Source organism: Aotus nancymaae, unplaced genomic scaffold, assembly GCF_030222135.1.
Source record: "Aotus nancymaae isolate 86718 unplaced genomic scaffold, 86718_ANA_hifiasm-v0.15.2.pri h1tg000004l, whole genome shotgun sequence".
NCBI classification, from domain to species: domain Eukaryota; kingdom Metazoa; phylum Chordata; class Mammalia; order Primates; family Aotidae; genus Aotus; species Aotus nancymaae.
The window spans coordinates 13,308,628-13,322,610 of record NW_026988415.1 but is presented as its reverse complement, the minus strand read 5'-3'; the positions used below and the strand labels follow the sequence as shown (position 1 = coordinate 13,322,610).

Sequence of the window (13,983 nt, the reverse complement as noted above, 5' to 3'; positions counted from 1 at the left end):
TCTTTGTGGGAAGTTTTTTGATAGCAAACTAGATTTATTTAGTGGATATAGAGCCATTCAGATTTTCTGATTCATCTTGTGTCAGTTTTTGGATAGTTGCATTTTTCTAAGAGTTTATTTCATCTAACTTGTCAAGCTTATTGGCAATAGTTCATAATATTTTCCTATTTTTTTTTAACATCTGTAGGATTTATAGCAGGAGTCAGCAAACTTTCTGTAAAGGGCAGATAATAAATATTTTAGGCTTTGCAAGTCACAGGTGGTCTCTGTCTGCTGAATGTTCTTACGTTTTTGTTTTTGTTCTGCTTTCCTTTCGTCTTGCCCCCTGCCCTATCCTCTCCTTCTTTCTCTTCTCCTCTCCTCTCCTTCCCTTTCTTCTCCTGTATTCTCCTTCCCTCTCTTCTCCTCTCCTTCCCTCTTTTCTCCTATCCTCTCCCTCCCTCTCTTCACCTCTCTTCTCCTTCCCTTGCTTTCCTCTCTTTTCCTTCTCTCCCTTCTCCTCTCCTCTCCCTCTGCTTCTTTCTTCGTACAAGCTTTTAAAAATAAAATGTATGTTGTGCAACTGTCACCACCATATGTCTGCAGAATGTTGTTCATCTTCCCAAAGCTACTGGGGAGGTCAGCCTACCTCCCCAGTAGTTGACCCATTGAATAACAAGTCCCCGTTGTGCTCTCTCCTAGCTCCTGACAACCACAATTCTTCTGGTCCCTGTGATTTTGACTACTCTAAGTACCTTATATAAATGGAATCATACAATATGTGTCCTTGTGTGACTGGCTTTTTTCACTTTGCAAAATGTCTTCAAGGTTCATCTATGTTGTAGCATGTTAGAATTTGCTAATTTTTAAAGGCTGAATAATGTTCCATTGTATATATTTACCACACTTTGTTCATCCATTCATACAGGGGTTCTTTTTCAAGTGATGGAAATATTCTAAAATTGATTGTAGTGATAGTTGCACAACTCTGAATGTGCTGAAAGCCAATGAATTGTGTAGTTTAAATGGGTGAATTATATGGTATGTGAGTAAAGTCTCAATAAAGCTGTTACCAAAAGAAAGAAAGAAACCTAAAAATAACATGTAAAATCTATTCTTAGCTGAGAGCAATATTAAAAAAAAGCCTTAGGAAGGATGTGGCTTGCTGATTCATTTGTCAACCTCTGATTCATAGTATAAACCCTCTTTCATTTCTGATATTGGTAATTTTCTTTTGCTCTTTTATTTTTGATAGTATAGGGATTTTTCCATTTTGTTGATCCTTTTTAACAACCAACTTTTGGCCTTGTTAATTTTCCCTATTACCTGTTTTCTACTTTTTGATACCTGATCTTATATTTATTACTTTTTTTCTTGTACTTACTTTGGTTCTATTTTTATCATCTTTACCTAGCTACTTCTTCTTCTTCTTTTTCTTTAATGAGGTCTCTCTGTCACCCAGGCTGTAGTACAGTGGTGTTACCATAGCTCACAGCAGCTTCGAACTCCTGGGCTCAAGTGATCCTCCAACCTCAGCCTCCCCAGTAGCTGGGACTACAGGCATGTGCCACCACACCAGGCTAATTTTTAGACTTTTTATTTTTGTAGAGGCAGGGTCTTTCTTTGTTGCCCATGGTAGTCTCGAACTCCTAGCTTCAAGCCATCCTCCTGCCTCAGTCTCCCAAAGTGCTGGGATTACAGGTGCGAGCTACGACTCCTGGCCTATCTAGCTTCTTAATGTGGATCTATAGATCATTGATTTTAGACTTTTCTTCTTTTCTAACATAATCCTAAAAAGCTTTAAATATCTTTCTAAGCACTGCTTTAGCTGTAGCCCACAAATTTTTATATGTTGTATTTTTATTATGTCAGTTTAAAATACGTTCTATTTTTTCCTTTAACCTGTGGATTATTTAGGAGTGTATTGTTTAAATTCCAGGTATTTGGGCTATCTGAGGTATTTTATTACTATTATTTTTTGAGACAGGGTCTCACTCTGTCATCCAGGCTGGAGTACAGTGGCACAATCACAACTCACTGTAGCCTCAGCCTCCTGGGCTCAGTGATCCTCCCACCTCAGTCTCCCGAGTAGCTGGGACCACATGTGCATGTCACCATACCTGACTAGTTTAAAAAAAATTATTTATAGAGATGAGATATTGCCATGTTGCCCAGGCTGATCTCAAACTCGGCCCCTCAAAGTGTTGGGATTGCAGGCATAAGCCACCGCACCCAACCTAAGATGTCTTATTGTTGCTGATTTATTGTTTATTTCATTTTGGTCACAGAATATACTTATTAAAATTTCAATCCAATTAAATGTATTGAAACTTATTGTATTAGGGTTCTCTAAAGGGACAGAACTAGTAGGATATATATATATGTAGGAGTTTATTAAGTATTAACTTACATGACCACAAGGTCTCACAGTAGGCTGTCTGCAAGCTTGAGGAGCAAGGAGAGCCAGTCTGAGTCTCAAAACTGAAGAACTTGGCGTCTGATGTTCAAGGGCAGGAAGCATCCAGCATGGGAGAAAGCTGTAGGCTGGGAGGCTAGGCCAGTCTCTCCTTTTCATATTTTTCTGGCTGCTATATATTTGCTGGCAGCTGATTAGAAGGCACCCACCCAATTAAGGGTGGGTCTGCCTTCCCCAGGCCACTGACTCAAATGTTAATCTCCTTTGGCAACACCTCTACTGACACACCCAGGATAAATACTTTGTAGCCTTCAATCCAATCAAGTTGACACTCAGTATTAGCCATCACAAGTCCACTCTTTTTCGAATTTGAACCCATACACATACATAATCTTCAAATAGAGACAATAATAAGGTCATAATTACTCCTAACATAATACAACTATCCTTTGTACAACCGGAAATGCACCAATCCCCGACACAAATACTATTATATAAAATTAACAGTACTTAAATGTTGATATGAAGTCAATAAACCTTATGTCACATGATAAAGGAAAAGGGAAATAAAATGAAGATATCTTCTTAGTACAAGTGTATACATGCACAAACATGTTTTTAACAAAAGAAGGAGTAAATACTCATGACAATTACAGTCCCTGTTTCTGCAGCTGGTCACGTGGTTGTAGCTGATATTGAAGACTATCTTCTTCTACTACCTATTCTGTGTTCTCTTTGGTATCATTTCTCTACAGCTCAAAAAATTTCACTTAGCATTTATTGTAGTGCAGGTCTGATCATGATGAATTTTCTTAATTTGTATTTATCTGAAAATGTCTTAATTTTATCTTTATGCTTGAAGAATATTTTTGTTTGCTATAGGATTCAGGATTGGCAAGTCCTTCCCCCATCCCCCAGCATTTTAAAGATGTCATTTCACTGTCCTCTGGCTTCTATGTTTTCTGAAGAGAAATCAGTAATCATTTGAGTTCTTGTTTCTCTGTATATAATGTGTAATTTTTCTTGGGCTGTTTTTAACATTTTTTTTTAATATTCTGCTGTTTGACTATTATATGCTTGGACATCCTTTTCTTTGTACTTACCCTGCTAAGAGTTTTAGTGAGCTTCTTGAAATACGTAAATTTATGCTTTTTACTGAATTTGGGGAAATTTTCACCAAATACTGTTTCCTCACCATTTTCTCTTTCCTCTCCTTTTGAGACTCCAATTACTTGTATGTAAGACCTTTTGACACTTCCCCACATGTCCCTGAGGCTGTCATTTCACTATCTATTCTTCTGAAAGGATCATTTCTATTGATCTGCTTTTAAATCGGCAGACATCTGTTGTATTCATGTTACTATTGAACCCATCCTGTGCAATTTTTTAAATTGTACTGTTTTTGGAATTCATGCTAAATGAGTAGATTTTAGCTGCTCTTGCCACAAAAACAAAAAAAGAGGTAACCGTGAGATGATGGATAAGTTAATTTGCTTTACTATAGTGACCATTTTCCTTTCCATATGTATCCTATAATAATTATATAACTTAAGTACACACAATAAACATTATTTTTTAAATTCTAATATTATATTCAAAGTTTAGAATTTCTATTTTGTTTGTTTCTGTTTTTTTTTCTGTTGTTTCCTCTCAGCATTAATTGCAAACATATTTTCATTTAAATACCTCAGCATAGTTATAGCAGCTGCTTTAATCCTTGTCTGCTAATTCTAATATCTGGATCATCTCAAGGTTTAACTCCTTTAAAAATCCTTGTGTGCTAATTCTAATATCTGGATCATCTCAAGGTTTAACTCCTTTAAAAATCCTTGTGTGCTAATTCTAATATCTGGATCATCTCAAGGTTTAGAATTAGCAGACAAGGATTTTAAAAAATAGGTTACATTTTTCTTCACCTATTGAGTAATTTTGGATTATGTCCTGGATATTACAAATGTTACATTGTGAACACTCTAGATTTTACTCTATTCCTTTGTAGATGATAAATTTTTGTTTTAACAGGCAATTAACTTGGTTGGAATATACTGTAGATGTTATCTCTTGATTGGCAGTTCAAATCTCAGTTTACTTCCTTTATTTTTAATAGAAGTTTGTCCTGTACCTCTGTGGTCCAGAGGTCAGGCAGATATTTGGGCAGAGTTTGTACTCAGAATTTTGGATCCCGCTTTTCATTCTAGATGTCCCCCCTCCAACCCCCATCACCTCCCAGTGGCTGTGGTTGTCCTGACTTTTGTTTTGTGGTTTTTCATTCCACAAAGACTGCAATCAAAAAAAAATTCAGACTTTTAGATGTCCTTCACAGCATTAGTTTCAGCCTGGCATCAGCCTACAAACTGTAAAAACGGGTACCCCACCTTGTGATGTTACCTTTTTCCAAGTGGTTACTCTTCTCCAGAAACTGTCTGCTTTTGGTAATTTTCCAGTGCCTTCAAATCATTGTTATTTTGTATTGTTATATGACAGAGGGTTGAGTTTATTAAGAGTTACTTAGCCATATTGAAACATATGTTGACTTCCCAGTGTATATTGTTTACATATGGAATTTTCTATCATAAATCTTGGTGAAGAGACAAACCAAACAACACCAATTGTATTCTTGGTACCGAATTGCTTACATATTGAAGCTAAATCATGACCTCTCCATGGTACTTGATTGTCCTAGCAGAGTTCATTTCTGCTTAGTGAAGAGCCATAGGGCTTTTGATTCTACAAGTCATTTTTAGAAATATTATCAACTTTTAGCCCCTCATTATACACCCAGATAGATAATAGCAACTTGAGAGGCAGCATAGATAATTTTAAAAAGTGAGCCCAAAATCACATATATCTTTGTTCAGCAGCATCCCAGTTGTGTGACCCTAAGCAAGTCATTTAACCTTTCTAACCCATTTCCTGTTGCCATAATACAACATACCTCTCAGAGGTGATAGACAGATTAAATGGGAAAATGCAGTTAAGTGTGTACATATATCCTGTTTTGTCTGTGAGAGTCCAGATTTATGGCTGTGGACTTAGTGTAATTATTAACAAAGCTTTTTGACTCTCAAAAACGTTCCAGTACTTGTCAAATACTATTACCAGTCAACTCAGGAAATACTTCTAATAGTGGATATCTTGGTCCATTTTGTGCTGCTGTAACAGAATACCACAGAATGGGTAATTTCTGATCAACAGAATTTTATTGGATCATAGTTCTGGAGGCTGGGAAGTCCAAGATCAAGGGGCCACCTGTGGTGAGAGCCTTCTTGCTGTGTCATCCAATGGAAGATGTGCAAAGAGAGGGCAAGAGAGAACAAAAGATTGAACTCACGGCCTTAAGCCTTTTTACAATTGGAATTATTCCATTCAACATGGTGGAGCCTTCATGACCTGAACATATCCCAATGTGCCCCTGCCCCGTTACTGTCACATTGGGGATTAAGTTTCCATTACATGCTTTTTGGGGACACATTCAAACCATAGCTGTGGGTATGTAGCAGAATTGCTAAGAGCTAATGCCTCACTTCCATGCTTCACTTTTTAACCAAAGCATTGCTCCATAAACAATGAGGCAAATCCCTAATACCATTGTATTGTGTTTTTTGTTGTTGTTTTGTTTTTTCCTTTTACTATATGGAGAAGGTAGCCTGATTTCCAAGACTGATTTATTTCTAATAATCAGGGCAAATGACCTAATTTGTCTTTTCCCTCTCATTTCTATTATTACCCAGGTGAAAGGAGATCAAAGGGAGATAACCTCAGGAATAGGCTTAGAAAGGAAAAGATGATGTATGTTTGTCTCTGTCTGTGTGTACCAGGATCATGTCTTGGCCTGTGATTCTATGTGTGTATGTGTGTGTGTGTGTGCATGTGGACGTGCCCATGTGTGCAAAAAGTATATCGTAGCTTATGGAGCTAGTTCCCACCTTTCAGCCCTTTGAGTGATATTCTCAGGCTGAGCTGGGGTGGAAGGTGGGCAGGACTTCACTACGATGAATGAAGATTTCAATTTTCATTTCTGGTTTTTCTTGGCAGATTTTCCTAGGCAATGTCCCTGTGGGAAGGATTTTGGCTTCCATATATTTACCTAAATCACTGACGGAGAGAATTCCTCTTAGCAACTTACAAACGATCTTGTTTAATTTCTTTGGCCAAACTTCACTCTTTAAGGTAAATTCTTGCCTGTGGTAACTGATGAACTGGCATATGGTGACTCATTGTAATTATGAACTCTTGCTATTTTCATGATGTTCTGTTTGTAATACGTTGTCTGACTGATTCAACAAGTCTTCCAGCACAATGCCTGCCCTTTAACATGAATCAACGTCCATTTTAATGATGTTCTACAGTTTTTAATTTTCACAGCATCTCAGCTTTGGAAGGGACCTTCTGGATTATCTGGTGGCTAAACAGAGGTCTCCATATGTTTTAAAGCCAGAAAAGAACAGCAAGTTCTCCTGATGAAATGATGTCAGTGCTTGCCTCCCAAATCTCCCTTGGCTCCTCAAAGTCAACATGTCCACTATTTTGGGCCAATTCCTTTGAAGCTGGGTGGTATCCAGAAGGACATTAGCCTGCAGGCATTTGCTGCTACTTCCGATAGCATCCACAGAACTTTCTCTAAAGGCTGCAGTCCTCACCCACTAGAAAACAGAGGCAGCATGATGTGATGCTGAAGAGTGTGGACTCTGGATGAGTTTAAAGCTGGCGATGCCATATTCTCCCTGTGTGTCCTCAAGCAAGTTACTCAACCTCTGTAGCATAGGGTAATAAGAACACCTTAAAAAGCAACGGAAGGATTAAAGGAGTCAGTGCATTTAAAGTGTTTACAATACTGCTTGGCACATAAGTACCATGTTAAGTGTTTGCTCTACTATTATTATTATCCTGTCTTAGGTCTCTACCTAAGAAAAGGCTATTCGTTTAGACCACTCTGTCTCATCTAGCTATTGGGAAGACAGTAATCAGAGTTTGCATGAAGTTAAAGATAATAAACATCATTAATATTTACATTTGTTATTTCTTCTACTTCTAATGAGAAACTGAGTTTCAAAAAGATTAAGTAATTTTTCCCAAGGCCACATAGCTATAAAATAACAAAGCTAGGAATCAAACCCAGGCTATCTGACTTCAAAGTTCATGTATTTAAGAAGTCAATACATTAATTTTCCCAGATGTGTTTGCATTTCTAAAGAGGCTATCCAAAGGAATGAATTTCTAATGGTGAAATATTCACAGTTCTTTTGTGGGAGGCTGCACTAGGCAAACTCAAAATATAGCACATACCCATACCACATGCCACCTCAAACATACCATGTCACCTCCAGCTGTGTCTATAAGACTTTCTGTTTCCCTGGAGTCCTCCAGCCTCAATTTTCTCTATCTAAATTCTATTTGTTCCTGTGGGCTTAGCTCAAATCCCACCCAGGATGGCTGCCTGGAGTAAATGAGCCTCTGCTCTCCTTTCTGCCTCTTGGACAAAATATTTAGTCGGCAAAACATTTTAATAAAATTAAAACGTGGTCCATAACACTCCAAACCTTTTGGTAGGCTTACAGTTTCTCTGTGTCACCTGAAATGCCATTATTTTGGTCTTAATTTCTCTCCTTTCTTCAGAGGGCCGTGCTTGTCTCATAGAATAAGACATAAAATTGTTTTGCATAGATTTCACACTTAATAAGTCATTTTTATTCACTAACACTTTCCCCTGAAAGAGATAAAGATGCTTTGCCAAAATTAGCCTGCAGACGTCATAGTACCAGATGAAGAAGGATTGAACTAGCCTGCCATCAGATTCACAGCTGAAAGGGCCCTCCTAACTCATATCATCCCATCACTTCATTTTATCATTGGTAAAGGTAAAATGGATATTGAGGACACTGAGACCCGGAGAGCAGAAGGAATCTGTTGAAGGTGCCACAATTTGTTCATTCACCAAATATTTACTTGATTCCTTCCATATGTCTTATATGGTGCTGAATGCTGAGGATACAATGCTGAGCAAGAGACATAGTGCCTGGCTTCATGGAACTTCCAGTTCGACGGAAGAGAACAGAGACCTAAACATTGAAGGGGGTGACCTGAGGCTGGGATCTGTGTCACTGGTTATTGGGGAATGAGTACTTATAAATGGTGCTGCTCTTTGTTGCTCTTGAATCCCAAAGTATCACTGCCTTGCTCTAACACTGCTTCCTCTAACGTATTTTGATCAAAATCTTAAGTCATTATGACATATAACCTTAGAAATTTGTTTGTTTGTTTGTGTCTTTTAAAGACAGGATCTTGCTCTGCCACCCAGGCTGAAGTGTAGTGGTGCAATCACAGCTCACTGCGACCTTGAACTCCTGGGTTTAAGTGATCCTCCTGGCTCAGCCTCCCAAGTAGCTGGGACTATAGGTGCTCGCCACCATACCTGGATGATTTTTTTTTTTAATTTTTTGTAGAGACAAGGTCTCACCTTGTTGCCCAGGCTGGTCTCAAACTTCTGCCCTCAAGCCATCCTCCTGTCTCTGCCTTCCAAAGCGTTAGGATTACAGGTGTGAGCCACCATGCCTGGTCCACAGAAACTGTCGATAAGGCACCGCTCTTGGATAATATGTGTCTCCTCTTTCACGCCTCGACTATCTGTGATTCTCAAGGAGAGAGGTGGTTACAATATGGCACAGGGGTTCTGGGTGCATGGAAGAGGGGCTCTGCCACTCGTCTGGGAGGTCAGGAAAGCGCACTGAGAGAAAGGTCTCAGCCAAGCCCTGAAGTTGAGTAGGAGCTCAAAGATGAAATAGGGCAAAGAGAAGGAGGGAAGAGAGTTTCAGATAGAGGGAATAGCTTGTCTAAAAGTTCAGAGGTGTAACAGGTAAAACTTGAGCCTACAGTGCAAAGGGTTGAAGGATGAGGAAGGTTCAGTTCCTTTCCTGGCATGACTACCATTTTATAGTAAGGGAAATGAGACCAGAGAAAAGGATAATTAAGTTCTGGCTCATAGTGTGTGTCTCCTCCTTTGGCCTTTTCACTACAGAAAACTGTGTCTCTTAGACTAAGTTGGGAGGATGGTTAAATAGCATCTACTCTGCCATCTTTCCTAGTGTCACCAATAGACCGGAAAGGAGTAGCGGGGCTTAGGAGGAACGAGTGAGCTAGGGTTAGCACTTGGCCTTTTGAGTGTCAGCAGGGCCCTTCTTCTTATATCTTGCTACTGGCCCATCTCTAAATCAGGTTTCCCCAGGCTAATTCTGCTGGGAAGAAAGCACTGACCCATCGGGCTAGCTTTGAATGAACAGAACAGGTCAGAAACAGGAAGTGAGTAGACTCCTAGTGGAGCCCCAGGCTAAATTCGCAACTACTGCAGGCTGCAGGGCTCAGGTGTGGAAGGTAGGTAGTAGGGACTGCCCACTGTTTCTTCAGAAGTTTGAAGCCTTAGCATCTTCTAAAAGTGGCCCAGCAGGATCTCCAAGGAACATCCTCTGGGCTCACCTCCTCTAGGCTTTTTTTGGAAAGTCCTCAGAGATTTTTCTTCCTCTCCCTCTTGTCTGGTGTCACCAGCCCTATCTCTGGCCTCTTCACATGTGCCTGTGCCCAAGAAAAGGCAGCCTCTCAGTTGACCTGCATCCTGGACCCTTGGCCTGGGGTACTTTAGCACTGTTAATTAGCAAGCCCCACTTCTCAACAGGTACATTCTGGTTTGTTGCCTTTAAAGCAACATTTATTAAGCATCCCTTCCCTGTCATTTACTAGCTATGTGACCTTTATCCATATTGGCACTAAGCCACTCAAGCCTCAGTTTATCTGAAAAATGCTTATGTGATTTCAGTGAGAACTGCACATGTCACGTGCATGAAAAGTACATAATAATTCGCTCACTGTGGGCACAAGACACCTGCTGTATGCTAGGATATGTGAGGAATACCACGTTATACAATCCCTGGCTCTGGCCTCAGAGCTCACAGTCACCTAAGAAGGCAATGACTATCCTCTGAGATTTGTTTCAAACTGGGTGTTGATAAACTTGCTTCTATCTCTGTCAGAATAGAACAAGAAGTGGTATATAACTTACACACGATGGATTTAGGTTTCTTATAGAGGAGCTCCCTAAAAGTAAGCAAAAATGGTTGAGAGTTAGAACTGGGATAAGTTGTGAAATGTCAATGTCCAGAAAGTTATCAAAATAGAGAATAGTTTCATTTTGTTCCTAGTGCAGTACTGAGTAGCAGGTGCAAAACCAATGAGTGCTAGAGAGATCTTTGGATGGATGGATGCATTAATGAACTGTTCTAGCTTGGTATAACAGAGACCTTATGTGAAGACAGGAGATGAGCTGAATGACATCTGACTTTAGTTTGCAATTTTATTTTCCACGTTTCTGTACCTAATGTTGTGTGTAGCACTTCAGAATTCCAGATTGATTATTAATATGTAAGTAATTAAAAATTTAGGACCTGAACTCCTTTTATGTTTCATCTGCAGATCAAAAACGTCACTAAAGCATTAACTACATATGTTGTGAGTGCCAGCATTTCAGATATGTTCATTCAAAACTTAGCTGACCCGGTGGTTATCACTCTGCAGCATATTGAAGGAAACCAGGTAATATATCCATTTTCAGCTCAAAATCAAATGGCCTCAAGAACTCGTAACGATTTTTCTGTTAAAAGTAATTTGTTAATTAACAGATGTGATTCTAATGCTTAATGAAGAATGTCCCATTCCAGGTAGCAAAGATGTGTTATAATTGGAATCTTCTAGAAATAATGCCTCATCCTAAAGTAATAGGAAATCGTGGGCATTCTAGCATTGTGACACATGGGTGGGGCAGTGACTGGAACTTTTGGTTGTCCCATCACACTAAATGACATGTGATTTCATTTATTTTTGAGTGAGGCAAACAACTTCACTTCAAATAATTGATACTTTGGCACTGTTAATTAGCAAGCCAGGTACATTCTAGTTTGTTGCCTTTAAACCAATATTTATTAAGCATCCCTTCCCTGTCATTCACTAGCTGTGTGACCTTTATCCATATAGGCATAGGTTTCTTACAGGTTTCCTCTATAAGAAACCTAAACATTTATATTATTTGAATTTCCATAAAGTACATTAAAACATGTATGAATTATCACCAAAGGACTAAAAGTGTAGTCATATGGCATAACATAAGATATATATTACTAAATAATCAAATTTAGCCTAAGTACAAGAATGAATGACTATTCCATTATTTGACGTCTTAATGACTTCATAATGAAGTCTCAATAGATTTCTCAGTTCCCATTCTAAAAGATCACATGGTTCAGCATACTTTTCACTGCTCTTGAGTCTAGAAGGAAAGAAGAGAAGAAAGAGAGGGACAGGAAATTTAAAGAAACAAATGCCAAATGAAACGTGTTAGATAAGTAAGATCTTTCAATTTGGTCTGGGCTACAGCACTTCAATTATCCCCAATAACTAATTGCTTCTTGCCTGCAGTTTCCTGGAGATTATAGGAGCTAGTGAGGTCTTAGGAATGTTCTGTAGGGCTAATGGGGGCGGGGAGATCAAATCTGTGTCCATAAAGCTTGATCTCAGAGGTAAGCCCCGAACTCCAAAGCTCCGTAAGGAACACATCAGTCCTGCATTGACTATCCACGGCCTTGTACCAGAAGGGGGCGTGACAATTTTTAATACTATCAAATATTGTGAAGGACATACCGGATCACCAGGCAGTGACATGCTGTTTCCTCACTTCTCAATCCAGAGTTAGGTGGACTTGGTCTAAACACCAATTTACAAATGGCCCAAATGTATGTGTGTGTGCATGTGAATGTGTGCATATCTACCATGTGAAAAAATATTGAGAAGAAAACACATGTGTGTGTAAGTGACTATATGGTAACTATCACAAGGCAAGATGTTTACCTCTGATTGTTTTTTCCCCAGAATTATGGTCAAGTTCACTGCGCCTTTTGGGATTTTGAGAATAATAGTAAGTATTTTTGTTAGCAACTTTGACTTTGCCCCAGACCACTTTCCCACTTGGCAGTTAGATGGAAGGGAGTTGTGCTGAAAGTACTGTCTTGTCAGACCCTACAGAGCATTCTGAATGATCAAGATATAGAATATGATTTTTATACCAAATTAGGGCATGGGAATTAAGACAACTTTCCTTTTTAATGGGTAAGATCTCTCAATTTGTTCTGGGACTACAGCACTCCAATCACGCCCAATAGCTAATTGTTCCTTACCTACAGTTTCCTGAAGATTACAGGAGCTTATGATAAGTATCTTAAGCCCCAAAGACAATTATTTGGGAAATCAGAAAAATCACACAACTCGAGGGTGAGCAAAGTTGGAAGAAAAAATTTGGAAGGTCCAGTGCAGAGTAGCCTTGAGCTGTTTGAAGAAAGTTGAGGAATGCGGTGGCTCAAGCCTGTAATCCCAGCACTTTGGGAGGCCGAGGCGGGTGGATCACGAGGTCGAGAGATCGAGACCATCCTGGTCAACATTGTGAAACCCCGTCTCTATTAATACAAAAAAATTAGCTGGGCACGGTGGCGCGTGCCTGTAATCCCAGCTACTCAGGAGGCTGAGGCAGGAGAATTGCCTGAACCCAGGAGGCGGAGGTTGCGGTGAGCCGAGATCGCGCCATTGCACTCCAGCCTGGGTAACAAGAGCGAGACTCCGTCTCAAAAAAAAAAAAAAAAAAAAAAAGTTGAGGAATGAATACCTGGTTTTTTATCTGTGCTTTCCCACAGGGCTTTTGCAAGATCCGTGATCTCCTTCCCTTTTTTTCTCCTCAACTCTTTTAGACTGACTGTGTGACCTTGTGTAGGCCATTTACCCACTCTGGGCCCCAGTCTTTTTATCTTTTCATTGAGGAGATTAAACTTCTTGGTTGGTCTCTAGGGATCCTACTTGATGAATAAGCATGAGTCTTTGGAGACAGACAGTAGGAGAAGAGACTGGGAATGGTCATTGCTGACTGGGGTGCTCTGAGGCCTGCCATCTTCGCTGGAAATATCCGGGGTTATCACCGAATCTCAGAGAATTTCCACACAGAATCAATTTCCTCAAGAACGCCAGGAGTGGCTAAGTGAGGAGTCTTTCTGCCTGTGGAAACTTTGCCTAGGACCTTTCCCTTTTTCACTATTCTCAAAATTCTGGGATAAAAGAGAAATTCTCTTCCCATTCGGCTCCCTAGGGTATAAGAATACTACTTCTTTCTGAAAAACAAAAATAACACTGCCCTTTCCTGATCCCCTCCAAGTCTCTCAGGATAAAACTTCTATAAAGTGATGAGCTTTGTACCCTGCAACTTTAATAAGTTGACCTCTATGCTCATTAACGCAAATTGCTGGGATACTCCCAAGCCACCCTTTGCCCCTGCCCCTCTGCCCCATAGATCTAGAACCTCTGGAACCCATGGCATTATCCCAGATGGACAAATGTTGACCATACTCAGCTGCCTGCCCTCGGATAACCCCTCTGGTCTAGTGCCACTCGGGAAGTTCTACGCTAAATCTGGTCTAGTACCTGAGATCTACAGGTTATGGAGGTTTGGTGTTAGTTCTAAACCCTGAGTGTGCTCAGAAGAAACTAGCCAGATGTCAAGTAGAGCA

General features: G+C 39.7%; 1 protein-coding gene across 1 annotated transcript in view; it reads left to right on the top strand.

Annotated features, from left to right (window-relative positions):
- The window catches only part of ADGRG4 (adhesion G protein-coupled receptor G4), a 153,343-nt gene that overhangs the window by 116,411 nt on the left and 22,949 nt on the right, over positions 1-13,983 (top strand). The window contains exons 14-16 of the mRNA XM_012472323.2: positions 6,431-6,565; positions 10,856-10,975; positions 12,305-12,350. Coding sequence (XP_012327746.2) covers positions 6,431-6,565; positions 10,856-10,975; positions 12,305-12,350 — 301 coding nt within the window. The remainder of the gene's footprint in view (positions 1-6,430; positions 6,566-10,855; positions 10,976-12,304; positions 12,351-13,983) is intronic.